Source organism: Pseudorca crassidens, chromosome 20, assembly GCF_039906515.1.
Source record: "Pseudorca crassidens isolate mPseCra1 chromosome 20, mPseCra1.hap1, whole genome shotgun sequence".
NCBI classification, from domain to species: domain Eukaryota; kingdom Metazoa; phylum Chordata; class Mammalia; order Artiodactyla; family Delphinidae; genus Pseudorca; species Pseudorca crassidens.
In genome coordinates, this window is record NC_090315.1 from 13,001,398 (window position 1) to 13,029,159 (window position 27,762).

The window sequence follows — 27,762 nt, forward strand, 5'->3', positions numbered from 1 at the left end:
TACTCTCTCACCGGTAGTGCGAATGTTACAGGCATTAAGAACCTGCAGTAGGCTGGTGGCATTTTCCTCACACCTGGTGTGAATCCCTTGTGGATACTGCGAACCCATCAGACGCAGTAGGTGAGTACGGCCCATTACCGGCTAGCCAGGGCAAATGCAACGTGCAGAGTACGGATGGAGGCACTGCCAACAGGTTCACAGCTGGTGTGAATCCCGTATCTGGGCAGGAGGAATCTACTACTGACAGGACATATTCCTCTCCTCCCAACCCCCAGTGTGATCACCCCACCTTAAAAAAAAAGAAAAAAATCTTGCTCCCGCCAGGTGTGAACACCTACAAAGTGTAGCTCTTCACGGAATGCAGTGTGACGCCCCATGAAGCACTGTACTTCCCCATCTCGTGCCTCCCCCCACCCCATGTCTAGGGGGGCTGTCAGAAAACTGCGCCGCCCTAAATGTCAAAGTCTTGGAGGAGGTGGCCTGTCCCCAAGGCCACCAAGCCCCAGGCCACGCGCGTAGACTACTCTGCAGCGCGCGCCACCCCTCAAGTGCTCGTTCTCTCCCCTCCCGGTGGCAACAGGGCTTTCCGCGGGGCCGCGCCAGACTTTCCGAGACTGTTGATTGGTTGTAGTCCCCGCCACCCGGCAGCCAATCAAGCGGGGGAAAGGTGACATCACTTATTCTGCTCCCCTCCCCCCCAACTTCCCTACTCCCGGCTACCGGCAGCAACAACCACGTGGGGGAGGGGTAAGAGAGTAGAACCCGGTGAGGTCATTGCGCCGCCCCGGCCGCTGCTGATTGGCTGCGGGCCTCGCGGGTGGCGGTTGGCTGCTCCTCGCACCTCCCCCTTGTGCCGCTACCGCCGCCACTGAGAGGAGCCAGCAGCGACGCCAGAGCCGGGAATCCGGGTGAGTCGGGGCCCTGGGTCTAAGATGCTCCTGGCGCCCAGTGAGACTCACGAGGAACTGCCCTTTCGACTTTTTCTCCTAGCACGGGTTCTTCGGAGCGCCAGGCACTCTGTCACATGGGAGTTGTAGTCTGCCATGTACTGTCGACTATGGGCCGGAGACGTAAGAAGACTACCATTCCCAGCAGGAATTGCGACTAGCCGGTCAACAAACGCTGAGGCCACGCCTTCTGAGCTTGCTCATTGGAGAGCCTGTCCCTTAGCCCCTCCTTCTTGCATTTCATTGGCTACTGTCCCTCGCAGAGGCTGGGTTCCGGCCTAGAGTGCAAGACGACAGGGTACTGTATTCGTCATGCTGCACTAAAACGGTCTGCGATTGGTCAATGCTGGTGTCCATTACTTATTGTAAGGCAGGACCCTAGGCTGATCAGGCGGTCGTAGGCTCAGGTTGGTGTCGGTCCCAGAGGGAGGCCGATCTTGGACTTTGGCCCCTCCCCCTAGCGCTGCCGGGTGGGCGCGATTGGTTGTGGCAAGCGTCGCTCGTCGTTGAGAGGCGGAGCCGACTAGGCTCCGAAAACCTATTGGTCTAGGACGGCGCCGGTCAGCGGGGTTGTGGCCGCTGATTGGCTGGCTGCTCCAGCTGTTGCAGGTCCATTCACCATTTTGTGTGTTGGAGTAAAAAAAAAGGGAGAAACGAGAGGGAGAGCCGGAGGGGGGCGGGGAGGGACCGGACCGGACCGAGCCGGGGCCACGGCCCCCCGCCCCGTAACCCCGCTGAGCCCGAGGTGAGGGGCGGGGCCAGGGTTGACACGGGCAGGGGGGATTTGGGGTGCTGGGGGCCGAGAGGGGACAGGTGGCAGGGACGGGGAGGGGGTACAGGGGAAAAGGGGTGAGCGGGGTGGTGGGAAGGGGGGACAGAGTGGAGGAAGTGGTGGGGAGGAGGAGTGACAGAAAAAGGGTGACAAGGAGGGGGTGGTGGGCAGAGAATGGGTAACAGGAATGGAGGGGTGACAGGACTAGATCAGGGTGACAGGGAGAGGGAGGGGACAGAGTTGGAGGGGGTGACAAGGAGAGGTGATGGGGAGAGAAGGTGACAGGTCCAGAGATGGCTGACATGAGAGTGACTGGGAGGAGGAGGTGACAGAGATAGATGAGGGTGACAAGGAGGGGGTGACTGAGGAGGGGGCCTAGGGCCTGTGAAGAGAGAGCTAGAGATAGAGATGGTGACAGGGTGGGAGAGAGAGTGGCAGAGAAGCTGGTGCCAGGAGGCCTGTTGGGAACAGAGGACATGAGACCCTGAAAAGCCTGGGCCAGCCTGGGCTTCAGGAGTTACTGCTCAGATCCTGAGGGAGGTGAGGGCCCACAGGGCCTTGGGTGGGAGTTATCCAAAGAGGTGTGGACAGGAAGAGAGTAGGCCCCAGGGGAAAGAAAGAGGCTTGGCTTCTGGTGTGAAGAGGCTGGGCCAGGCAGCAGGGTCCAGGGGTGCCAGGCAGTGTGGTTGTAGGCCCTGGGTGGGGTATGCCCAGGATGGTGGCCCAGCAGGTCAGTGGGGAGAAGGTGGTGGCGGCTGCCCAGCTCCCGGGTACTTGGGTGACTGCCCCAGTGTGAGAAGCCCCGGGCCCTCCAGCCTTTGCCTGTGAGGACCCCAGGATTGGCCCAGAGAAGGGGCATCCTGGGACTGCAGGATCCTGAGGAGCAGCAGGCCCCGAGTGGGAGAGGTCACTCTCCCATGAGGTCAGCGGTACCATGGGAGCCCGAAGACGGCGTCGGGGTGCCTCTGATGGTGTTTGGCTATGGTCCTGGATCCCCCAACCCTCCCAGAGGCCCATTTTTGTCCTCTCAGGTTCTCTTAGTCACTTCAGAGTAAAGTTTTTTCCCTTCTCTTAGGGCAGCTTGAAAGGGGGCGGGCAGTAATGACTGTTCAGGAAGTGGGTGAGGTTGGCCCGCTGGGCTTGTCCTGCTTTCTTTGACCTTCTCCCACTTACCCCACCTGGAGTCTGAGGGCATATTTGGGGGCCAGGGGGGCCCAGTCGGCTCAGCCACCCTGTTAGAGCCAGCCCAGTCAGGGCGGGGATGCAAGCAGACCAGAAGGGGGGTGGCTGGGCTTTTGGGTATCATGCTGGGTGCTGTGGGGGGAGGGGCAGGCTCCCATCCAGTGGGACAGTGAAACCCTGCGGTGTAGCTCTGTGTCCCACTGTGTGATGACGTGTGTGTGCCGTGTGTGTGTGCGCGCGCGCGTGTGCATGTGTGCTTATGCACGGCCCTGTCATAGCACTGGGTATGAGCTATTGCCCCAGACGTGCCCCTGCCTGTTCCCTGCCAGGATCTGGGGAGATGGCTATACCTGGCAGGCCTGGGGTGCAGAGCAGAGTGGGCAGCTGTCCCTTGGGACTCTTAGCTGCCCACTCCTTCCCACAATGCCTGGCCATGCCAGGCTGCCCGGGCAGGGGTGGGGGGTGCTAGAGAGAGGCTCACATCACAGCCCAGTCATCTCCCTTTCTGTGACTGTGTGCCTGTGCATGTGTGTGTGTGTTCTCTGGACAGTGACAGCACAAGGATCATGTGACAGGCAGCACACTGAAATGGTTAGGAGCACAGACTCTGGAGCCAGATTGCCTGGGTTCAGATCTTAGCTCTGCCATTTCCTAGCTGGATGAATTTGGACAAGTTGCTTGATCTCTCCGTGCCCCAGTTTCCTCGAGTGTAAATGGGACTGATAGTAGCATCTGCCTCTTAGGGCTGTTGTGAGGATGACATGGGTTAATAAAGGCAAGTTTAGCCCAGGGCTCGGCTCCAAGTGAGTGCTCCATAGACGTGAACCGTTAGTGCTTCTCACGTCCCCTTGGGGCAGTCAGAGTGTGTGCATGCACCTACTGTCCTCTGCAGAGGAAGCAGATCATGTGAGGGTCCCCAAGGAACCAGAGTGTATAGCTCAGGGGACACGAGTGCCAGTCTGTGTCTGGGTGCTGGCCAGAGGCCTACGTGAGTTGAAGACAGCCAGGAAGGAGAGCTTGGGGACCGTGGCGCTGAGGCAGTGACCTCAGCAAGTAGGAAGTCTTGGGGGCAGTGGGTGTGGAGGTGTTCCCGAGTCGCTCCCAGTGACCCGTGTCTGGCCTCTCACCCTGCAGGTGGACGAAAGATGAAACCAATGAAGAAGGCGTGCGCCGGCCTCCCAGGTTCTGGCAGCGGTGGCAAGTCCCCCCCAGCCACCAGGGCCAAGGCCCTGAGGCGGCGAGGGGCTGGGGAGGGTGACAAGCCAGAGGAGGAAGATGATGAGGCTCAGCAGCAGCAGCCGGGGCCAGAAGAGGCTGAGGAGGGTGAGGAGGAGACCGAGCGGGGCACAGGGGCTGAAGGGCTGCCCCCAGAGCTGCACCCCGACGACCCGGCCCCAGGCCCAGCCGAGGAACCCAAGGGGGAGGGGGAGGCAGGCCGCTGGGAGCCCTCACTCAGCCGAAAGACGGCCACGTTCAAGTCACGAGCGCCCAAGAAGAAGTATGTGGAGGAGCATGGGGCCGGCAGTGGCAGCAGTGGGGCGGCTGGTGCCCCTGAAGAGCGGGCACGGACCCCCGAGGAGGCGGGCACCCCGGGGGTGCCTCCGCAGCCACCCACCTCTGCCCGCTCCTCCTCCACCGACACAGCCAGCGAGCACTCGGCCGACCTGGAAGATGAGCCGGCCGAAGCTGGTGGTTTAGGTCCCTGGCCCCCTGGCAGCACCAGCGGTGGCTATGACCTGCGGCAGCTGCGGTCCCAGCGGGTGCTGGCTCGGCGTGGGGACGGTCTCTTCCTGCCGGCTGTGGTGCGCCAGGTGCGCCGAAGCCAGGACCTGGGTGTGCAGTTCCCTGGGGACCGGGCCCTGACTTTCTACGAGGGGGCACCTGGGAGTGGTGTGGATGTGGTTTTGGATGCCACGCCACCGCCGGCTGCGCTGGTGGTGGGCACAGCGGTCTGTACCTGTGTGGAGCCCGGTGTGGCTGCCTACCGTGCCGGGGTGGTGGTGGAGGTGGCCGCCAAGCCAGCTGCCTACAAGGTCCGCTTCAGCCCTGGCCCCAGCTCCCAGCCGGGCCCGGCGGCCACCCCGCCGCAGCCGCCACAGCGTGAGCCCGAGGACGCGGTGTGGGTGGCCCGCTCTAGCCTGCGCCTGCTGCGGCCCCCGTGGGAGCCCGAAGCCCTGCCGAGGAAGCCCCCGGCGGGTCCTGAGGAGGGACAGGCCGAGCCGGGGGCTGCCTTTCCCCCCTGCCCTGCTGCCCTGGACCTCAAGCAGCCCGAGGATGCCGAGGTCTCCAAGATCAGCTTTGGTGGCCACCTGGGGGCTTGCGAGGAGGGTGAGGAGAAGCACCCGCCAGCCCTGGGCACCCCGGCCCTGCTCCCACTGCCCCCGCCCCAGCTCCTGTCACCGCCACCCAAGTCCCCAGCCTTCGCCGGCCCAGGCCGCCCTGGCGAGCAGCCCTCGCCCTGCCAGGAGGGGAGCCAGGGTGGCAGCCGCAGCAGCAGCGTGGCCTCCCTGGAGAAGGGGGCTGCACCGGCCGCCCGGGCCCGCACGCCACTGACAGCAGCCCAGCAGAAATACAAGAAGGGAGACGTGGTCTGCACACCCAATGGAATTCGAAAGAAATTCAATGGCAAGCAGTGGCGACGGCTGTGCTCGAGAGATGGCTGCATGAAGGAGTCCCAGCGGCGGGGCTACTGCTCCCGCCACCTGTCCATGCGAACCAAGGAGATGGAGGGCCTGGCGGACAGTGGCCCAGGTGGGGCTGGGCGGCCAGCTGGTGTGGCGGCCCGTGAGGGCAGCACCGAGTTCGACTGGGGTGATGAGACGTCTCGGGACAGTGAGGCCAGCAGCGTGGCAGCCCGGGGAGACTCACGCCCACGCCTGGTGGCCCCTGCTGACCTGTCACGCTTTGAGTTCGATGAGTGTGAAGCGGCTGTGATGCTGGTGTCACTGGGCAGCTCTCGCTCGGGCACACCCTCCTTCTCCCCCGTCTCTACGCAGTCACCTTTCTCGCCGGCCCCGTCACCCTCACCCTCACCACTCTTCGGCTTCCGCCCTGCCAACTTCAGCCCCATCAACGCCTCGCCAGTCATCCAACGCACTGCTGTTCGCAGTCGCCACCTGAGCGCCAGCACCCCTAAGGCAGGCGTGCTGACGCCGCCAGACCTGGGCCCTCACCCACCCCCACCTGCCCCCCGAGAGCGCCATTCCTCTGGCATCCTACCTACCTTCCAGACCAACCTGACCTTTACTGTGCCCATCAGCCCTGGGCGACGGAAGACAGAGCTGCTGCCCCACCCAGGGGCGTTGGGGGCCCCTGGTGCAGCAGGCGGAGGAGCCGCCCCAGACTTCCCCAAGAGTGACAGCTTAGACTCTGGTGTGGATTCGGTGTCCCACACACCTACACCCTCCACACCGGCTGGCTTCCGTGCTGTGTCGCCCGCCGTGCCCTTCTCCCGCTCCCGCCAGCCCTCGCCGTTGCTGCTGTTGCCCCCACCTGCCGGCCTCACCTCGGATCCTGGGCCTTCCGTGCGCAGGGTGCCTGCCGTGCAGCGGGACTCACCCGTCATCGTCCGCAACCCCGACGTGCCGCTGCCCTCCAAATTCCCTGGGGAGGTGGGCGCTGGCAGTGAGGCACGGGCCGGGGGACCTGGGCGGGGCTGCCGAGAGACTCCGGTGCCGCCCGGGATGGCCAGTGGGAAGCCTGGCCTGCCTCCACCTCTGCCGGCCCCCGTGCCCATCACTGTGCCTCCAGCTGCGCCGACGGCCGTGGCCCAGCCGATGCCCACCTTTGGCCTGGCTTCCTCGCCCTTCCAGCCGGTGGCCTTCCACCCCTCACCTGCTGCCCTGTTGCCCGTCCTGGTGCCCAGCAGCTACACCAGCCATCCTGCCCCCAAAAAGGAAGTCATCATGGGCCGGCCTGGGACAGGTAAGAGGTTCAGGTGGATGGGCTGGGCGAGGGCTCATTTTGCACAGGGCCCCTTGCAAACTGGCTCTCAAGAGAGGTGAGCTCCCCACCTTGGGTGGGATTCAAGGGGAGGCTGGCCTCCTCTCTGCACAGATGTTCCGGTGGGAATTCACGTGTTAGGCAAGGGCGTGGAGTTTTTCTTTTTTTTTTTTTCCGGCCGCACCGTGCGGCAAGCAGGATCTTAGTTCCCCGACCAGGGATCGAACCCGTGTCCTCTGCAGTGGAAGCGCGGATTCTTAACCACTGGACTGCCAGGGAGGTCCCCGGGCGTGGACTTTGAAGGCTCAGTGCAGTGTTTCCAGAAGCCTCCTGTTGGGAATGTACTCTGAAGGGGTCCATCAGTCAGCACACCTTTCCTGAGTGCAGGCTCAAAGCCAGGCCGCCACAGAGCTGATGGGGTAACAGAGATGATAATCATGTTGACAGCTCCCACGCCTGGAGGACTGGCAGGGGTATCACTGTGATAAGCACTGCAAGTGGGTTATCGCACCTAACCCTCACACCCACCCCTTAACGTAGCACTCACAACATACTGAACCCTGCTATGATTATGCTCATTTAGAGGAAACTGGGAATTTCCTGGTGGTCCAGTGGTTGGGACTCCGTACTTCCACTGCAGGGATCCGGGTTCGATCCCCGGTTGGGGAACTAAGATCCCACAAGCCGTGCAGTGCGGCCAAAAAAAAAAAAAAAAATTAGAGGAAACTGAGGCCAGGTTAGTAACTTGCCCAGAGTCACATGGCTAGTAAATCCTGGAGCCAGCCTTCAAACCCAGGCAGGTTGGCTCGTGACCAACCTGCCTGGGTTACTGATGGGAAGACTGAGGCTCCAACAGGTCCTTCTGCCAGGTGGTGGCAGGACCAGGACTGGGGCCCTCATCTTCACCACTGCACCTGGTAAATAGCACAGGTGTGGTTAGTGCCATGGCGGGGAGCTGGGCGTGAGCTGGGCATGCTTCCAGATGTGAACCTAGTCTGGCTGCTCTCAGGAAAGGGCGTGTAAGCTGAGAGTTGAAAGATGAGTTGGAACTAGCAACCGTGGGACAGGAGAACCTCCTAGGAGGCCGTTGGGAAGGCTCCGAGGCCAGAAGGAGCACTGCTGAGCACAGCCAGAGTGGCTAGAGGGCTGAGGCCAGGGGTGGGGGGAGAGGCATTTCTGAGATGGTGCTGGAAAGCCAGCTGGCCTGGACCTTGTCAGAGCAACTTTCATGGAGGGTGACAGACCCGTCACCAGCCCCTTCCCTAGCATCTTTTTCTTATTTACTTATTAATTCACTGTTGACTGAGGCCCCCTCTCTGTGCCTGGCCCTATGCTGGCTGATGCTAAGGACACAGCTTTGTCCTCAAAGGGCTCATGGTCCCTGGAGTAAGACAGACCTGTCCCCAGATAGTAGCTGTCCAGAGTGGTCAGGGCTGGGGTGGAGGAAGCCCAGGAGGCCATGTGAAGTCAGGGAGGGCTTCTTGGAGAAGGGGCCAGTGAGACCTGCAGGGTCTAAAGTGAGACCTGCGGAGTCTAAAGTGAGACCTGAAGGGTGTGCAGAGGGGAGCCTGGCAAGGCCGGCAGGAGGACCTTCAGGCAGAGGGAAGAGTGTGCAAAGGCCTTGAGGCGAAAGCAAGAATTTGAAGGAAGTTGAATCTGCTAAGTCAGGGGCTCTAGACAGTGGGTGAGCGTTGGGATGTGTGGCTGTGTTGGTGAGCAATACATCAAGGGTCAGATCATAGAGGGTCCTTCTAAGACTTGGGAACTTTATCCTGAGAGCCATGGAAGGTTTTGAGCCGACCCAACCACGGCTGTACCATGAAGGGTGAGTTCCAGCCCCTGAGACCAGAGGCAGGGAGACCAGGGGAGAAAGAGTCTGGGCTGTGGATCTGGGTAGGAGCTGCTGTGTCTTAGGCTGGTGCAAAGACCAATGTAGGAAGGGGCCCAGACCCTGCCCTCACTGAGATCCAGCCCAGACCCGGGCAGAGGGACACAAAGACTACGCTTGCCCCTCATGCTCATATACTGAGGTTGTGAGCTGTGTTTTTTGCCCCACCCCCAACATTTTTTACATTTGTTATCGTTGTTGATATGAGCAAAATTCCACAAAGTGGGCACAGCGGGGATTCCTATCCTTAGGCAGATGAAGAAACTGAAGCAGACGGACTCCTACCATCCCCCTCAGCCCCCACCCCCGCATGCCTACAGCCCCCGACATTGCCCTCATACATAGCATCGGTCAGTCATGCCCCTCACTGCTGCCCTGTGGGGAGGGATGGCACGATGCAGGTGACCTGAGACCTACCAGGGTGGTCGGGGGTGGGGGGTGGGGTTCCTGCCACCATTTTCCAGATGAGGAAAATGAGGCCCTGACAGAAAAAGAGTCCTGATTAAGGTCACCCAGCTAGGGAGGGGCAGGACTGGGCCTTGAACCAGGTCTCTCGATCTCTAGATCACAGGACTCTTCCTACTAGAAGTAACAGTAATAATAATTTATTGAGTACCACCCATGCATGTGCTTGGCACACTGCTCAGTGAGCGCTGACTGAGCCTTTACTCACTGAATCCTCACAACAACCCAGGAGATCAGCACGATTATTAGTTCCAGTAGACAGAGGAGGAAACTGTAGCCCGAGAGGCAAAGTGACTTGCCCAAGGTCACCCAGCTAGGAAGAGGGAGAACCAGAGTGTGAATCCAGGCTGTCAGGCTCCAGAGCCCAGGCTCTTAAGCACTCTCAATTAGAATAATGAAAACAATAATAGTAGCCCACTTTATTGAGCATTTACCATGCGCCCAGCCTCATCGCAACGTCCTGATGCTATGAAACAGGGATTACCAGCCCTGTTGTCAGGGGGAGGGGGGGAACTGAGGTTCAGGGAGGGGAGGCCCCTTGCTGGAAGCCACCTGGTCGTCAGAACTTGTCCAGTGCCTGTCCTGGCGGTTCTGAGCAGCGCCTCCCTGACTACACCCATGCTGAGGTATCCAGGCTGCCCTCAGGTTCCCAGCCAGCAGGCCCTTTTGTTCTTCTCTCAGAGGCCTCCCTAAACCCTTGGGAGGTAGGCACCTTGGGGCCTTCTCCCTCTGAGGCCCAGATAGGGCAGACTGTGCCCAGTGGAAGAGTGAGGCTATAGTCCTGACCCCTTCTGCCCGCCCATGCCAGGGCCTGACCCTCAGTCAGGGCAGCAGGTGTGAGGGGGTGGCCCGGGGCAGCCTGCCTGCTTCTGCCCCCCCGCCAGGCATTTGCTTCCGCTGGGGGACTTGCCGGAGCAGGCGGGCCGGCATTCTCTACATTCTGTGCATGGCCGGGCCAGCCAGCTGCCATTGCCACCTCCCTCTGACTCTTCCCGCCTGCTCCCCAGGAGAGGAAGCCGCCCCAGGGCCTGCAGCCCTGGCCCAGGAGGCCAGATGTCTCAGCCCTGTTTCTGGCATGGCCTCCCTTCCAGCTCCCAGCTTCCGCCTGGTTTCCCCATATTGACAGGCAGTGCCCCTTCTCCTGGGCCTGTCTGCCCATCTGCCTGTTTGAGCCACTGTATGTTTATCTGTCTCTCTCTTGGGTTCCTATGTCTGTCTCTGTCTAGGGCTCTGTTTCTGGCCCCGAGTCTCTCTCTCTCTGGACTTCTGTCTGACTTTCTCTGAGTCTGGCTCTCTATGCCTTTCCAGGTTTGTACCTCCTTAGACATCAGTTCTGGTCTGAGGCTTCATTCCACCTTCTTTCTGTTGTGATTCCCCCATCTTGGAATCCTGTCTCTGGTCCAGCCTTGGCCTCTCCTCTGGCCCTCCTTCTCCCATTCTTTAGATGGACATGTTTCCCCCATCCTAGCCCCCACCCCCACTCTGTGCACATCAGGTACTCTGTTCCTTTAAGTCAGTGGATAGTTGCTAAGCACCAGGTCTCCTGCTCCTTGGGGAACAGGTGGGAGAATGGGGAGTGTTGGGAGAATGTCTAGGCCTGGGAACCCCCGCATGTCCCTTGACAAATTAAATGCCCACTAATGTCCCTGAAACCTGCTGAGAGGTGTTGGGGGCCATCCTGCAGACCCATCAACACCCAAGCACCTGTTCCCAAGACAGGCAGGAAGGCGGGGGCTTTTTGGGCCAAGCTAGGAGATCCGGCTGTGGGGGAGAAGCAGGAAAACAGCTCCTGTGCCCACCCACCTGCTCGAGGGCATGACCCAGATCACCCCTACCACCACCACCCCCATTGCCTTTCAGGAGACACTTCGGTGCCAGCCCCATTTAATTGAGTCCCACGTGCAGTCCACCCCAACCAGTAGGACCTCAGAGACCAGGCGGCATCCACCAGCTATGCTTGGGTGCGTCGGGAAGATGAGGCCCAGAGAGGAGCCAAGGGTGTCCTGACTCCCCAGATCCAGATCCAGATTCTGCCCACCAGAATTTGTTTTGTCTCAAACAGTGAACCCCTTCTCTCCCACCAGAAGTCACTCCTCATCCCTCTACGAGGTCCAGGCTGAGCAGCCCTGGGATAAGTGGGTGGGGAAGGCAGATGTGGATGCAGGCACCGGCAAGGATGAGCAGAGGGAGATACAGAGCCTGGGGAGGCCCGAGGAGAGAGAAAACTCTGTGGCTTAATGCGAGGCGGTGAGGAAGGTTCAGGTAGGCTTCTCACTGGAGGTGACATTTGACCTGAAGCAGAAATGAGTGGATTTCAGGGTAGTGAAAGAAAGGGAAGGGCCATCCAGGCTTAGCCACAGGAGCAAAGGCCAGGAGGGATGAAAGTGCATGACCTCTGAGTGGCCAGTTAAGGCTGGAGCTGACATGAGCCTAGTCTTGGCAGAAGGGTGCCAAGGAGGACAGGTCCAGCCAGGCCATGCTTGAATGTCAGCCTGTGAAGAGCCGAGAAAGGGTTTAGAGCAGAGGGCAAGGGTTGGATCAGGGTGTCAAAGATCCCTGGAAAGGAAGGAGACCCAGGCTGGGAAGAAGAGGATGATTTGCGGGAGAGAGAAGAGGCTTTTTTGAGGTAGCAGGAGTGAAGTGAGTCTTGGAAGAGCCCCCAGCGCCAGGCACTGCAAGGGGTCAGGCTGCCTCCTGCTGGCGGCGGGTGGCGGGGCTGCTGGCGCGCGCATGCGCAGCGGCAGGGTGGTGTGTGTGGCCCTCAGCCCCCGGCGCCCGGTATTAATGGCTCCATTAGTGGCCGAGAGGGAGGCGCATTAGCGGCGACGACGGCGTCTGGCTCCCATTACCACCGGCGGCAGCGGCTGCACCGCAGGCGGCTGGACCCTAGCCTGCCGCGCCGCCGCCTCCGCCCGCACCCCGTCCCCTGCCTGTTCCCGCTCCGCTTGGGGGCCTGGGACTGGGAACCCCCGTCTCCCCATTTCGGTGGAAAAGCTGATTTCTGAAGCCAGGCAGACCTGGGCTCGAATCTTGACCGTGCCACCTCCTGACTGCGAGATCCTACGCCCTTCTGAGCCTTTTTTTTTTTTGCGAAGCAGCCCGGGAAACAGGGTGTACCGGGGGCTTTGTGGATCCAGACGGGCACCTAGTCAGCGCCGCGCCCATTCTCGCGCCCCAGGGGGTAGGCCCGGGGCGTCGGGCCTCCGGCCTTCCCATTGGCCGCTGTCGCGCCCGCCGACGGCGATTGGCTGAGACTTGCTACCCTGGCCCCTGCGTCATTAACCCTTGCGCGGCCGCGTCCTTGGGCAGGGTGGGGGTACCCCCACCCCCCGCAGCAGACAGTTCGGATGCCAGCTGACCCGCGCACCGCCGCTGCCCGCGTGGGTGTCAGGCCGGCCGGGTGCCCGCCCGCTCTCCCAGCACAAAGCGGCTTTGTGGGGCCCGACGGGAGCTGGCTGGGGGCCAGGCGGCGAGTGGAAAATCTCGTGAGCTCGGGGCTGGGGAGGAGAACGCAGGGCGGCGCCCCCTCCTCCGCCCAGGCAGTGGCCCCTCCCTCAGCCCGCGGGGACCAGCCCTCGCAGCCCCGGCGCCTGTACACTCCCCCTCAACCCCCTCTTCTACCCCCAAATCCATATCCCGCCCTCCATCCTATCCCGCCCATCTTCCAATCCCTGGGGAGGCTCCCCCGCACCTCTCGCTTGCCTCTCTTTCCCTTCTGGTCCCCCTGCCTACCCCAGCCCCACTCACTGACTCACCCTGGCGCTATTTTTAGGCCCCCATCCCTCCCGAGCAGCACCAGTCCAATCCTGGGCTCGTTCCCCAGGCAACCCTGGCCGTCTCCGACGCCGCCCCGGGTGGGTGGGTGGGTGTGTATGTGGAGAGCGGGTGAGGGGAGCTGGGGACACTGGGGTGGTGAGCCGAGGCGGGGGACCCGGGCCTGGAGAGCAGGGTGGAGAGCCGCAGGCGGCGGGGCACGGTGCCTCTCGTGCTCAGTAAACGGGGGCCCGTGAGTTCAGAGCATGTCTGCCTGTCCCTCAGCTTGTCGGCATCCCTGGCTGTGCGCCCCAGGCCTTTGGGCAGGGCCTCAGCCTGTGCCACCCTGGGTGGCACTTGCTGTCTCCATCTGGGCTCCCTGTCCCCAGGCTGGGGTGGGGTGGTGCTGTGCGGGCTGTTTGGGGCCAAGCCTTTTGTGGAGTTGGCTATGGGGTCATGCAGGGGGTGGCTGCACCGTAGTTCTGCCTAGTACCTGCTCTGAGTGAAGGATGGTGATGCACCCCCTCTCTGATGGGGCTGGGGCCCTGGTTTGGGGAACCCCCCTCAGACTTTTCCAACTAGGGAGGCCCCAGTTAGGGTTGGGGGTGGCTAGAGATATGGAGCTGTCTGGGGACAGGACCTGCTCCCTCTTCTCCACTCCTAATCACCCCCACTCAGGGTTCCTCCATTCCAAACAATGGAAGCTAAGTATAGGGCTGGCCCAGTGCCCAGGGCAGGGGGGCCCTTCCCGCCCAGATTCCGGCCCCTCCCTGCTAGGCTGGGCCCCCACTTGGCTGTACCCTGCCCTGTAAGGGGCCTCTTCCCATCCCTCCTATGTGGGCACTGTCTTCTACCAGATGTGCAACCCTCCCAGATGTCTGGGGCCCTCTTTCCCTACTGTGCCAGGCTTAGCTCTTTTTCTCACCCAACAGAAGTGGGGGAGCTGGCGGCAGGGCTCCTCTGAGCTCAGTCCCTGGGCTTCATTGCAGTGGGGAAGGGGTTAACTTGCCAGTAGGTGACTCACCGGTGGGGAGAGGAGGGGGCAGCGGTAGGGAGATAGAGCAGGCCACATTGATTTCAGCCTTGATTTCTGCTTCACATTGCAGTCCCTGGGGCAGTGAGGTAATGGAGGGTCTGAGTCTGGGGCTGCATAGGGAGGAGGGGGCAGTCACCTAATAGTCCCTCTGTTGGTCTCTCCAGGCTCACAGCCAAGTGTCTGGACCTGTAGTCTCTGGAGGTCAGAGGGCTACAGACCTTACCCTTCCCTCTGGGCCCAGGTTACCCGGGTTTTGCCCCCTCTCCATGCCTTCATCTCTGTCTGTAGCTGCAGAAGGCTGGGAAAAGGGTTTGTCTGTGCCTATCACTGATCCCACCGGTGAAGGACCCTAGTCTTGGTGCATCTGAGCCTGTGCAATCTTTACCTGCCCAGGTGTGACCCCAGGCCTCTGCCTTTACTGGATGTGGCCTCAGGGCCCTTCTTGGGTGATCCAAGGCCTCTGCGTCTCTGCCTGGTGGGCCCCAGACCTTGCCCGTGTCTCCGTGTGTACCCTCTGACCTTTCTATAGTTCACCAGTCCCTCTGATATCATTGTCTGAACATATTCCCAGACCTCTGTTGGGAGTCTCTCTGCCTGTGTCCACCCTGAGGTGAAATTTTCAGTAGTGGAAAGAGCACTTGAGTTGGAGTGCTGGGCTGCTATGTCCTGGCTGCATGATCTTGCACAATTTATTCAATTTCTCTGAGCCTCGTTTTCTCATCTGAACAACAGGCATAATAAAGTGTACTTCCCTAGTGGCTGTGAGGATTCAATGCACAGGGTTATACATACAAGCGCCCAGCATGTAGCAGCCCCAGTGTTAGTTTCCTTTCTTCCTCTTTTGGAAAGGGTGGCTCCCAGCCCAGAGTGGTGGCCCCCTGCCTTACACTGTGAGGTAGAGGGTCCCAGGTGGCTGCTAAGTGTCAGGCAGGGTAGCTGAATCAATGGGAATGGCCATGGCACTTTGTTTACCTCCTGAGCCAGGGTACTGAAGTAGTTAGTGCTCACCAGGGCAAGTTTACATAGTGTTTGGGGTCAGTATGATGGCATTTGTGAGAGTTACCTGTGTTGGGGTTGGGGGTTGCCAGGAAGGCCATATGAGTGTGTGGTTGTGTTGGAGGGATGTAGGGTGTGTGCTGTGGACAAGCAGTGGCTGTGATGAGGTGTATGAGATAATTCTGCCTGTTTGATATGCTGTGTGTTTGTATGAGTCACATGGGCTGGTGGATATGTATGAGGATATGCTTGATGAAGCACATATGACAGGGCATGTATGAAATGGGTGATGTGAAAAAGATGGGTGAGAACAAGTGTGTGTGATGGTGAGTGGGGAGTGATGGACGTTTAGTGTGGGAGGTAGTACATTTGTGTGAGGTGTTCCGGGTGTGTGACTTCTGACTTCGTGTGTAAGACCGAGGGTACATGTGACCCTGGATTGTGTATGAGATAATGGGTGTGGTAGGAAAGTCTATGAGGAGTGTGTGTGTGTGCGCGTGTGTTTGTGACTGCTGTTGTGAGAGTTGGTGAGGGCTCAGGGGGTGGCTCGCCCAACCCTACACGCAGTTTGTCTGCCCTGCGGGGCCGCGCGTGCCCAGGTGGGCGTGAGGGAGGTGGGCCGAGCCGCGCGTGAGCGTGTTCCTCGCGCGGACTGGACACACAAGCACCACCCACAGCCCCGGGCCTCTGCAGCGCGGCGCCCCGAACCGCCCCCCTGGCTCAGTGCCTTTACTGCAGTGCGCCCTCCCTGCCGCCCTCCTCCCACGGTCCCGCCCCGGGCCGGCTTGGGTCCAACCGGAGCCCGCCCCGCCCTGCCCTTATTTGCATATGACTGACGTTCCCCCGGGGCGGCCAATGGGGGCGGGCGCGGCGGGGCCTGACCCGCGCGCGGCGGCGGCAGCCAATGGGCTCGCGCGCGGTGGGCCGGGCTTGCGCGGAAGGCCGCGGGGGAAGCGGGGAAGGGGCGGGGGGAGGTGCGGCGGGGGGAGGGGAGCGCGTAGTAGTGGCGGGGCGGGGAGGCGGCGGCGGTTCGGCGCGGGGCTCGCTCGGAGCGCACGGACGCACGCACGCTCGTCCGTCTGCCCGCCTGGGGCCGGAGGCCGACCCGGCGCTGAGCCGCGGGCCCCAGGCCCGGAAAGGCGGGGCGCGGCGCCGGCAACCGGGGCGCTCGGGGCCAGAGCCGTTACCCGCCAGAGCTGCGAGGGAGGGAGGGAGCGAGCCAGCGAACGGGGAAAGGGAGGGGGCCGCCCCCGCGCACGCGCGCCGCGCCCCGCCCCACCTGCCCCGCCCGCCCGGCTCCGCACGGGAGGAGGGAGAAGGAGGGGGCGGCGCCGATGGCCTGGGTGCCGCGCGCCCCGTGACGGCCCCCGCGCGCGCCGGGGGGCGGGGCGGGGCCGGCGCGCTCTGACCTCCCCCCGCCCCCCGGGCGGCGGGAGGCAGGCGGCGTTGTGCGCAGGCGCGCCCGGCTGAGACCCCCCGCGTGGGGCGGCCGGAGTGGGGGGGCGGTGGGGGGGGCATGCGGCGACGGCCTCCAGCTCCCCCCGGGCCCGAGCGGTGGCGGCCGAGGAGCCGGCGGCGGGCGGAACGGCGGCGGCCGCTGAGGAGGCGCGAGCCCCGGCCGGGCCACCCCGTGCCGGACCATGTACTCAGCCCACAGGCCCCTGGTGCCCGCGTCCGGCGCGGCCTCCCGTGGCCTCGGCATGTTCGGTCAGTAGCGCCTGGGCCCTGGGACTGCAGGGGTCAAGGTGTCGGGGTGCTGAGTGCGAAGTAATGGTGATGGGGTTATAGTAAGAGAACGGTGGAGGCAGAGTAGAGGGGAAAGTTATAGAGCTCGGCTGGTCTGAGTGGTTAGTGACGGCAGGTGGGAGTGTAGTGGAGGGATGGGAGTGCAGAGTGGGGAGTAGCTGAGGACAGCTGTGGTGTTTAGGTGTGGGGTGGGAAAGGTATGTTGTCATGGGAGGTGAGGAGGGGTGCCAGAGTTCCTGGCATGGATTAGAATAGGGGCAGCGTGAGACCTGCTGGTGCCAGGTGTGGAATAGAGGGAGAAGGGACTAGGGGCTGTGATTGAGTAGTGGGGCTAAGGACAGGTCTTGGGAAGGGAGTGAGGCACTGTTTGCTCAGAACAGAGTGACGTGTTGGTGGTTTGCTTTTCAGAGAGAGGAAGAGACCCGGGAACCTGGAGGGTAGTGCACTAGGGAGGAGTTCAGGAGGGACAGGACCAAAAGACTGTTCTCCCATTGTATACTGGGCCCCTTTTTTCCCACCCAGCAGAAGATGAGGGGGCCTGATGGGAAAGATCCTTGTGAAGAGAGGGACAGGTCCGGGTCTCTGAAGGCTGTCATGGGTTTGGAGGGCCCAGCAGGCTTTTGGGGCTCCAGTGCCTCCGTGGTAGTGGATGGGATCTTCATAGTGTTTTGAGTCCTTTTTCCAGTGTGGGCTTCTTTGTTCCTCTCCTGTTGCCTTGATATCTACTTTTTTGTTTTGTCAGCACCTCACAGAATCAGGTCTTGAGGCCAGTGCCTCACATAGGGGCTCCGCTAGGCCAGCCTTCGGAAGGCATTGGCGGGGGGAATCAGCCTAGGTCAGATTGATCCAGATCAGGGGGAGCCTGGAATGATGGGGACCAGGGCTAGGGCGTTTCCCTCTTCTCTTCTTGGTCTTCCCCTAGCAGGGGCCTCCTCTGCTGCTTCCACTTCCCCCAGGGAGCTGGCAGTGAGTAGGAAGCCCACTCCCAGCCTGGGCCAGCCCCAGGAGTCCAGCCAGGGGTGGGACTCAGCCGTAAGGGGTGGGCTGGCTCCCTTACCACCCAGCTCCTGGAGCAGAAGGTTGGACCTCTAGGACCAGCGCCCTGGTGAGGGAAGTACCTTCCTGTGCGTAGCCTTAAGGAAACACCTGGCCCCTTTGCCTTGCCTGGGCAGAGTCTTGTAATAATTCTCTCGTCTGTCCCATTGTCTGTGCCTTTTTGTTTGAAGAGTTTACCACATACTCCCATCTTTTTGGGCAAGGGGGCTGGACACTACACTGGAGATAAGCTCAGGGGTATAGAGTGAGGGAGGCTGGGAGGTCTCTTCATGGGCAGTAGGTTGTCTTTGAGGAGGAAAGAGATGCTGGAGCCACCTGTGCCCAGCCTGGGAAAGGCAGGTCTGGCTCCTTGGGGTCTGTGGTAGGGGGAGGGAGGCAAGGAGAAGGGCCTGAGACCCCATGCCCTGTGAGTAGTGGGGAGGGAGGAGAGGGTAGGGAGACTGGGCCGTCTGCCTCAGGAAAAGAGAAAGGGAGTATGAGGCCAAGGTGAGGGGCACTGTCAGACGGCAACACGGTGATGGGAATTGACTGAGGGAGGGTCTGCAGCCTTGCTAAGGTCTAGGGGCCTTGAGAGAGTGAGTTGGCAAGCAAACATGGCCTGGTTGGCGACAGGAGCCAGTCGTTTCTCTGGCCTGGTCCCTGGTGGCAAGGCTGGTAGAGGTGGGGGTGGAGGTGGGGGAGGGAGTAGGGTGTGAGGACCGTTTCCCTGCTTCTGTTTTCTTTCTTAAAAATCTAGAACTCTTTCAGGGAGGAGTTTTTCCTGAGTGATGTCGCATGCACGAGCCCAGGGGGCTCTGGGATTGAGGAAGGGGGTGTAAAGAAGGGGTGGAGCCACCTTGTCCAGGGTGGAGAAGAGTTTGAGTTGGGGGTCAAGGCCAAGCTCTCCTGCCGCACAGCTCAGCTGACTCCTTCCCACAGTGTGGACGAACGTGGAACCTCGCTCTGTGGCCGTGTTCCCCTGGCATTCCTTAGTCCCCTTCCTGGCCCCCAGCCAGCCTGACCCCTCCGTGCAGCCAAGTGAGGCCCAGCAACCTGCTAGCCACCTAGTGGCCTCCAACCAGAGCAAAGGTGAGGGCTGGGAGGCTCTGGGAAGGCATGGGGATGGGGTCGAGATGGCCCGGGAGCCCTCTGACCTGCCTGCCGCTCTGCCCCCAGAGCCTGCTGAGTCGGCAGCTGTTGCTCACGAGCAGCCACCAGGCGGGACGGGGAATGCTGACCCCGGGCGGCCCCCTGGAGCTACATGCCCTGAGAGCCCAGGGCCCGGACCCCCCCACACTTTGGGGGTGGTGGAACCTGGAAAGGGCCCCCTTCCCACGACGGAGGAGGAGGCCCCTGGTCCTCCAGGAGAGCCCCGGCTGGACAGTGAGACAGAGAGTGACCACGACGATGCGTGAGTGCCCTGAGGCTTGGGACTGGGGAGGAGGGTGGAGTGGCCAGAGACATGGCTCTCACTGCCCTGCCGCTCCCGCCACAGCTTCCTCTCCATCATGTCTCCTGAGATCCAGTTGCCTCTGCCGCCTGGGAAACGCCGGACGCAGTCCCTCAGCGCCCTGCCCAAGGAACGAGACTCATCTTCAGAGAAGGATGGACGCAGCCCCAACAAGGTGCCTCATCTCCACCTGTCCCCAGCCCACCCTGTGGCCGCCCAAGCCCGTCTCCCCAGTCCTAACCTTCCTGCTCGGGCCTGTGTCTACTGCAGAGGGAGAAGGACCATATCCGGCGGCCCATGAATGCCTTCATGATCTTCAGCAAGCGGCACCGGGCCCTGGTCCACCAGCGTCACCCCAACCAGGACAACCGGACCGTCAGTAAGATCCTGGGCGAGTGGTGGTACGCTCTGGGGCCCAAGGAGAAGCAGAAGTACCACGACCTGGCCTTCCAGGTAACTCCGCCTCCTCTCAGCTGCTCGGCTTCCTCTGGCAGGGTGGGTGAGTGAAGGGTCTCCCTGCCCTCTCCTGCCAGGTGAAAGAGGCCCACTTTAAGGCCCACCCAGACTGGAAGTGGTGCAACAAGGACCGGAAGAAGTCCAGCTCAGAGGCCAAGCCTACAAGCCTGGGGCTGGCAGGGGGGCACAAGGAGCCAAGGGAGCGGAGCATGTCGGAGACAGGCACCGCCGCTGCCCCTGGAGGTTAGTGAGCCCTTTGGCTCTTCTGCCCTGACACCGACCTCCCCTTTGCTTGCTCACCCCCTTCCCCAGAAGCTCTTCTCAGCTTTACCTCTTTTATCTGAGGACCCTTACTCACAAAGGAACTGGTACTTACCACTTGTGAAGGGGTCAGGGAGGTCCAAATAGATAAGGTTTCTGAGCAGAAGTCTTATTGTCAAGTGTCATTTGCTGAGCATTTACTATGACAGGCGGCAAGAGGGGCATAATCTTCAGTATTCAGAAGCGTGCCTAACCTTGCAGGTGTGAGGAAACGGGTTAGAGAGAAAAGAGCACTGGCGTGAAGTCGCTAAGAAACTAGAAAGTAGCAAAGGTTGAATTTAAACCCCAGCTCATCTGGCTCTCAAGACCACAGTTGGAAGCCCCTCGTTGGCTGCTTCTACTGACTGAGGGTGTTCAGTGTGCCCGGCACCATTCTGAGGCGCTTCTCTGGAGTGATCCTGTGGGTTTGGGCCCACGACTCTGTGAGGGAGGAGACGTTCCTTTTTCTCTGAGACGAGGGAGTAGAGGCTCAGATAGTCCAGCAGTTATTAGTTAGGCAACGCCACACATACCTGTCTCCAGGCTTTCACGCTCTCAGAAAGGCTGCCTCCCAGGGAGCAGTGGGCTTGCTCCTCGCAACCCAAGAGGGCAGGAACCAGGGGAAATGCTGGCCTGGTGGGTGGTATCTCTTTTCTGCCAGGTGGCCCAGGAAGTCCAACCTGCTTCTGCCTGGTATCTAGAAATATCTGTGGATGGCTTGGCCAGCCTGGGCACTGGGAGGAGGCTTCCTGACTGCGACACTTTTTTCTTTCCATCCTACAGTGTCCTCGGAGCTCCTGTCCGTCACAGCCCAGACGCTCTTGAGCTCGGACACCAAGGCTCCGGGGAGCAGCTCCTGTGGGGCAGAACGTCTGCACACAGTCGGCGGACCTGGCTCAGCCCGGCCCCGAGCCTTCTCCCACAGCGGGGTCCACAGCCTGGATGGCGGGGAAGTAGACAGCCAGGCACTACAGGAACTGACTCAGGTCTGGAGTGCAGGCCATGGGGGTAGGGGCGATGTGCAGGGAGGGCTGACCACGGTGACAGCACTGGCTGAACTCTCCCTGCACTTCTCCTGCAGATGGTGTCTGGCCCTGCATCCTACTCTGGCCCAAAGCCTTCCACCCAGTATGGGGCTCCAGGCCCCTTTGCGGCCCCCGGTGAGGGAGGCACTCTGGCAGCCAGTGGGCGGCCCCCACTGCTGCCCACCCGGGCCTCCCGTTCCCAGCGTGCAGCCAGTGAGGACATGACCAGTGACGAGGAACGCATGGTCATCTGTGAGGAGGAAGGGGATGATGATGTCATTGGTAAGCAGTTGCAGGGCCCGGAATCCTATGCAGGGAAGCAGCTGGCTAAGGTTTGGAGGGTGGGCGGAGATTTGGTCCAGGCCCTTAGGCCCCTTCCTTTTCTTCCCTTCCATGTTTGTGTGTGATTGCGGGCATGTTCAGTTCAGGCCCTACTGAGTAAGCCCAGCCCTGCCCGCAAGAAGCCCCAAGCCAGACAGGAAGCCGGGAGGACACGGGCATGGCCGGGCCATTGGACACAGTATTAGGTGCTGTTACCAGTGTGCTCTTAGGGTCTGCTGGCGGGCAGATGGGCAGAGCATTCCTGGACAACACTTGGAACAACACTTGTTCCTGGGGAGGAACAGCATTCCTGGACAGCACTTAACTGCTGACTCGGGGCAGAGCCGAGGCCAGAGCCAGGCTCCACACTGTTCCTCCTGGGCAGCCCTGCACCCAGCCCTTTACCAGCACTGTTCCCTCTGCTCTCTCAGCTGACGATGGCTTCAGCACCACTGACATTGATCTCAAGTGCAAGGAGCGGGTGACCGACAGCGAGAGCGGAGACAGCTCTGGGGAGGACCCAGAGGGCAGCAAGGTGAGAGCTTGGGACTCGCTGCTGTCTGGTCTCACGTATCCTGGGAAGTGGGGGGAATGTTAACTTCTCTGTACGTTGACAGAGGGGGAGATTAAGGCGCAGAGAGGGTGAGCTACTTGCTTCGTGGGGAACTGGGTCTCAGCCTGGATGAGTGGAGGCCTTCGGCTGGCCTGGTTGCCAGGCGGGACGGGGAGGTTGGGATGGGCAGGATGGGCAGGGTGTGGGTATCCAGGCTCCCTTGACATACTTGTGTCTCCCTTCTCCTGCCACTCAGGGATTTGGTCGGAAGGTGTTCTCGCCTGTGATCCGTTCCTCCTTTACTCACTGCCGTCCATCGCTGGACCCTGAGCCCCCAGGGCCCCCAGATCCACCTGCCGGCTTCGGCAAAGGCTACGGGCCCACCCCATCCTCCTCATCCTCGCCTGCCTCCTCCTCGGCCTCAGCAGCCACCTCCTTCCCGCTGGGCTCAGGGACCTTCAAGGCCCAGGAGTCAGGTCAGGGCAGCACAACAGGTCCCTTACGGCCCCCACCCCCTGGAACTGGGGGCCCAGCAACGCCTAAGGCCACCCGGTTTCTCCCCACGGATCCTGCCACCTTCCGGCGCAAGAGACCTGAAAGCGTGGGGGGCCTGGAGCCGCCAGGCCCCTCAGTCATTGCGGCACCTCCCAGCGGGGGAGGAAGTGTTCTGCAGACACTGGTCCTGCCCTCAAACAAGGAGGAACGGGAGGGCAGCGGAGCTCGCATGCCCTCGGCCCCAGCCCCGTCGCTGGCCTATGGGGCCCCAGCAGCCCCCCTGTCCCGCCCGGCCGCCACCATGGTCACCAATGTGGTGCGGCCTGTCAGCAGCACTCCTGTGCCCATCGCCTCTAAGCCTTTCCCCACTTCTGGCCGGGCAGAAGCGTCTCCAAATGACACGGCCGGTGCCAGGACTGAGACAGTCGCTGGGTCCCGGGCGCCTGGGGGCTCCCCACTGGGCGTCAGCTTAGTGTATTCAGACAAGAAGTCGGGAGCAGCCACCTCAACAGCCTCACATCTGGTGGCTGGACCCCTACTGGGCACTGTGGGGAAGGCGCCTGCCACTGTCACCAACCTGCTGGTGGGCGCCCCGGGCTATGGGGCCCCAGCGCCCCCAGCTGTCCAGTTCATTGCCCAGGGGGGCCCTGGCAGCGGGACGGCTGCGGGCTCAGGAGCAGGTGCTGGGAGTGGGCCCAATGGGCCAATGCCCCTGGGCATCCTGCAGCCAGGTCCCCTGGGCAAGGCTGGGGGAATCACCCAGGTGCAGTATATTCTGCCCACGCTGCCCCAGCAACTTCAAGTGGCGCCTGCCCCAGCACCAGCCCCTGGGACCAAGGCAGCGGCTCCCAGCGGCCCTGCACCCACCACCAGCATCCGTTTCACCCTCCCGCCGGGCACCTCCACCAACGGCAAAGTCCTGGCTGCCACCGCACCCACTCCTGGCATCCCCATCCTGCAGTCCGTACCCTCCGCCCCGCCCCCGAAAGGTGAGGCCTGGGCTGGGCAGCATACAGAGAGGGTCCACAGGCTTATTCAACTTCTTTGTAACCACCTGCTCCCTTGTCTCTCAACTTGCAGCCCAGTCAGTTTCTCCTGTGCAGGCCCCGCCCCCGGGTGGCTCAGCCCAGCTGCTACCTGGGAAGGTACTAGTGCCCTTGGCCACCCCTAGCATGTCAGTGCGGGGAGGAGGGGCCGGCCAGCCGCTGCCCCTGGTGAGCCCACCCTTCTCAGTACCTGTGCAGAACGGTGCTCAGCCACCCAGCAAGGTAAGGGCACCTTGGTGGTGGCCCGCCTGTTTCTTATTCTTCTCTTCCTGGGTGTTAGCCTCTATGTCCCGTGGTTTCTGCGTCTGTCGTTCAGTCTTCTCCTTTTCTCCCTTTTTGTCTCTTGGTCTCTGTCTTGCTCGACATCTGTGCATATCTTGATTCTGCCCTCCGTGTTTGTACCTTGTCCCTTCTCTGTGTTTCCTATCTGTCGCTGTCTTCTTTGCTTTCGTTTCTCCCTTCCCGTCCCCATCCCAATTTCTCTGTCCCGTGTCTCTGCTGAGGTCCAGCCTCCGAGGTCTTGGTCCTCCCCTGCCTCACTCTGGGTCCCCAGCTCACCTCAGCCTGTGGTGCCCTTGCCCACAGATCATCCAGCTAACTCCGGTGCCTGTGAGCACACCCAGCGGCCTGGTGCCGCCCCTCAGCCCGGCCACGCTCCCCGGACCCGCCTCTCAGCCTCAGAAGGTTCTGCTGCCCTCCTCCACCAGGTAATGGCAGTTGAGCCCTCATCTGGAGGTGAGTGCAGGGAAGGGGTTAGGTGGGGCCAGCTCACCTACACCTTCCTCTTTCCTCTCCCTGCGGCAGGATCACCTACGTGCAGTCAGCAGGCGGGCATGCGCTGCCCCTGGGTACCAGTCCTGCCTCCAGTCAGGCTGGAACAGTCACCTCGTACGGACCCACGAGCTCAGTAGCCCTAGGCTTCACCTCGCTGGGGCCCAGCGGCCCCGCCTTCGTGCAGCCCCTGCTTTCAGGTGAGGGGTGGCCTGGCAGGCAGCTGGGGACCAAGGGTGGGGCTGAGGCAGCTCCGGCCCTAACTCGGTCCCCTGCCTCTCCTCTGTCTTTCTCTCTGCAGGCCAAGCCCCATTGCTGGCTCCTGGCCAGGTGGGCGTGTCACCCGTGCCCAGCCCCCAGCTGCCTCCCACCTGCGCAGCCCCCAGTGGTCCCGTCATCACAGCGTTTTACCCTGGCAGCCCCGTACCCACCTCCTCAGCACCCCTGGCCCAGCCATCCCAGGCTCCCCCAGGCCTGGTCTACACCGTGGCCACCAACACCACCCCACCTGCTGCCACCATCCTGCCCAAGGGCCCACCGGCCCCCGCCACTGCCACCCCGGCCCCTACCAGCCCTTTTCCTAGTGCCACAGGTGGGTGCCGGGCCAACCGAGGGTGGGGTGAGTGGGGAGACCCAGGGGATGGGCTCTAGTCAGGCCTGGCTCAGCAAATACTCTCTTTACCAGCAGGCTCCATGACCTACAGTTTAGTGGCCCCCAAGGCCCAGCGGCCCACCCCCAAGGCCCCCCAGAAAGTGAAGGCGGCCATCGCCAGCATTCCTGTGGGCTCCTTTGAGGCAGGTGCCCCTGGGCGGCCAGGCCCTGCGTCCCGGCAGCCGTTGGAGCCCGGCCCAGCTCGTGAGCCCCCTGCATCTGAGTCAGAGCTTGAGGGGCGGCCAACAACACCAGCCCCTCCGCTGCCCCCAGAGACCTGGGCTCCCCCGACCCGGAGCAGTCCCCCGCCGCCCCCACCTGCTGAGGAGCGGACCAGTGCCAAGGGCCCTGAGACCATGGTGAGTGTCCAGCAGGCCTGGGGGTTCCCTGCTGCTGGGCTTGGCCCCTCAGTCCCCTGCCTGCCCTTCTGTTCCACCCCTCTTCCGTCCCTGTCCAAACTGTGCCCTTGTGGGTCCTCCTCTGTCCTCCTGCCTATCTGTCTGCATGACTGGGTCTTCCCCATGGCTCTGTGTCTTGGCCGTCAGCATTCATCTTTTGTATTTCTGGGTCTTGCCCAGGTGAGTCTGAACCCAGTGTCCTCCATCTCCCTGCCATCCTCACCCCAGGCCAGCAAATTCCCCAGCTCATCTTCAGACTGGCGTGTCCCCGGGCTGGGCCTGGAGAGCCGAGGGGAGCCTCCCACCCCTCCCAGCCCGGCCCCGGCTCCAGCCCCAGCCCCTGGTAGCAGCGGCAGCAGCAGTGAGGGCAGCAGTGGGAGGGCAGCTGGGGACACCCCCGAGCGCAAGGAGGCGGCTAGTGTCGGCAAGAAGGTCAAGGTGCGGCCCCCGCCCCTGAAGAAGACCTTTGACTCTGTGGACAAGTGAGCATGGGCTGGGGGACTTGGAGTGTGTGGGTTGGTGGCAGAGGGGGCAGCTGCAGGCTGGGGCAGAGGAGGTGACCCTGCCCGCTCTCCAGCAGGGTCCTGTCGGAGGTGGACTTCGAAGAGCGCTTTGCTGAGCTGCCCGAGTTTCGGCCTGAGGAGGTGTTGCCCTCGCCCACCCTGCAGTCTCTGGCCACCTCACCCCGGGCCATCCTGGGCTCCTACCGCAAGAAGAGGAAGAACTCCACTGGTAGGCGAGCGCAAGGCACCCAGGGTAGGTGGGACAGACTGGGGCCATCTCCACTGAGCCTGCTTCTGTTTGATCAGACCTGGACTCAGCCCCCGAGGACCCCACCTCGCCCAAGCGTAAGATGAGGAGACGCTCCAGTTGCAGCTCGGAGCCCAACACCCCCAAGAGTGCCAAGTGCGAGGGGGACATCTTCACTTTTGACCGTACAGGTGCCGGTGTGGTGGCAGGCAGAGCTACGGGGGTCCTAGGGCCTCCAAGGGGGGTGGGGGTCCCAGGAACGGGGTTAAAGATGGGAGAGGTGGGGTGGGTGTTGCTGAGAGGAAGGACAGCAGGTCAAGGGTGGGTTCTGATATTCAACAGGTCCCTAAGTTGGTACGTGACCTTGGGTGGGTTCCATCTCTAAACCCCACTGTGAAATAGAATTCAGTGAGGGCGGAGTGGCCCCTCGGACAGTGGTGGAGGGCCAGGCTGCTGCGGAGGCTCGACTGTGCTCCCTGCGCTGCTCCCAGGTACAGAAGCTGAGGATGTGCTCGGGGAGCTGGAATACGAGAAGGTGCCCTACTCGTCGCTGCGGCGCACCCTGGACCAGCGCCGGGCCCTCGTCATGCAGCTCTTCCAGGACCATGGCTTCTTCCCATCAGGTAAGCAGGTGCGGAGTCTTGGGGGGCACTTGGAGGGGGCCTACCCACTCATCTCACCCTGCCCTCCGCACCACCCTTCTGTCCACAGCCCAGGCCACGGCAGCCTTCCAGGCCCGCTATGCAGACATCTTCCCCTCTAAGGTCTGTCTGCAGCTGAAGATCCGTGAGGTGCGCCAGAAGATCATGCAGGCGGCCACTCCCACGGAGCAGCCCCCGGGAGCCGAGGCCCCCCTCCCTGGACCGCCCCCCACTGTCACTGCTGCTGCCCCTGTCCCCACTCCCAGCCCTGCTGGGGGCCCTGACCCCACCTCACCTGGCTCGGACTCTGGCACGGCCCCGGCTGCCCCGCCATTGCCTCCGCCCCCAGAGCCGGGGCCCGGACAGCCTGGCTGGGAGGGGCCCCCCCAACCCTCACCACCCCCCTCTGGTTCCTCCACAGCTGCCACAGGCAGGTGAGGGGCTCCTGAGAAGACCCCAGACCCACAGTACTCCCCTCAGGACACGGACAGTATGTAGGTGGCAGGAATGGGGGGGCAGGATGGTTACCTCCTCCCCAGCAAAGCCATTGCGTCCTTTCCAGTTTGGGACGGAATGAGGCCTGCTCCTCTTGTCTATCCCCCTCCCCCCACAGCTCCCTCCCTGTGATGGGGGGCAGCTGAGGGGAAGCAGGGGGCACAGTCTCCCTTCACCGAGCCCCTGTACATAACCTGGAGTGTGTTACCTTCAGACCTTTTCACTTGTACTTTATGCAAAATGGCTCGTGTGAGGGCTGCAAGCTGGAGGGTAGTGTGGGCCTAGGGCCACAGCAAGGCGCCTGTGGAGTAGGGGGAGTTCATGTACCCCTTTTTTCCCCAGAGGGGCTGGACTCAGGTTAGTTTGGGGGTGGGGGCTCCTGCACTTTGCCACAGGCACGGGGAGGGTTCTCTCTCCCCACCCCCTCTGCCCTCCCAGCTTGGGTTGTACTTTCTAAGAAGGTGATTCCCCCACCCTGTCCCCATCCCCAGAACAAAACATGTTGATCATGTGCAATATTTCTTACTGTGCTGAGAAGCCGCAATGGCCGAGATTAAAGCTGTTTAACACACCTGTGTGGCTGCCTGCTCGGAAGGGAGAAGGGATGTTGGCCGTACCAGTCCGCCCCCCAGCTGGCAGTGGAGCTG

The 27,762-nt window shown here is 62.0% G+C and overlaps 1 protein-coding gene across 11 annotated transcripts; it reads left to right on the forward strand.

Annotated features, from left to right (window-relative positions):
- The first annotated feature begins 768 nt into the window (after nt 1-768).
- On the forward strand, nt 769-27,686 carry CIC (capicua transcriptional repressor). 11 transcript variants are annotated; one of them, XM_067720469.1, is made up of 22 exons: nt 769-908; nt 991-1,245; nt 4,036-6,825; nt 18,702-18,851; nt 18,939-19,173; nt 19,258-19,387; nt 19,483-19,665; nt 19,746-19,911; nt 20,752-20,954; nt 21,050-21,275; nt 21,746-21,849; nt 22,124-23,351; nt 23,443-23,630; nt 23,994-24,115; nt 24,213-24,379; nt 24,481-24,771; nt 24,865-25,190; nt 25,410-25,711; nt 25,807-25,961; nt 26,039-26,170; nt 26,471-26,602; nt 26,691-27,686. In XM_067720469.1, the coding sequence occupies exons 3-22, from the start codon at nt 4,047-4,049 to the stop codon at nt 27,056-27,058; spliced, it is 7,587 nt and encodes a 2,528-aa protein (XP_067576570.1). In that variant the 5' UTR covers nt 769-908; nt 991-1,245; nt 4,036-4,046; the 3' UTR covers nt 27,059-27,686. The 11 variants fall into 11 exon arrangements, with proteins under 11 accessions (XP_067576570.1, XP_067576571.1, XP_067576577.1 ...); XM_067720470.1 differs by lacking the exon at nt 991-1,245 and having other exon boundaries at nt 801-908; XM_067720476.1 differs by lacking the exons at nt 769-908; nt 991-1,245 and adding an exon at nt 1,326-1,692 and having other exon boundaries at nt 26,382-26,602; nt 26,691-26,905.
- Nucleotides 27,687-27,762: the final 76 nt, after the last annotated feature.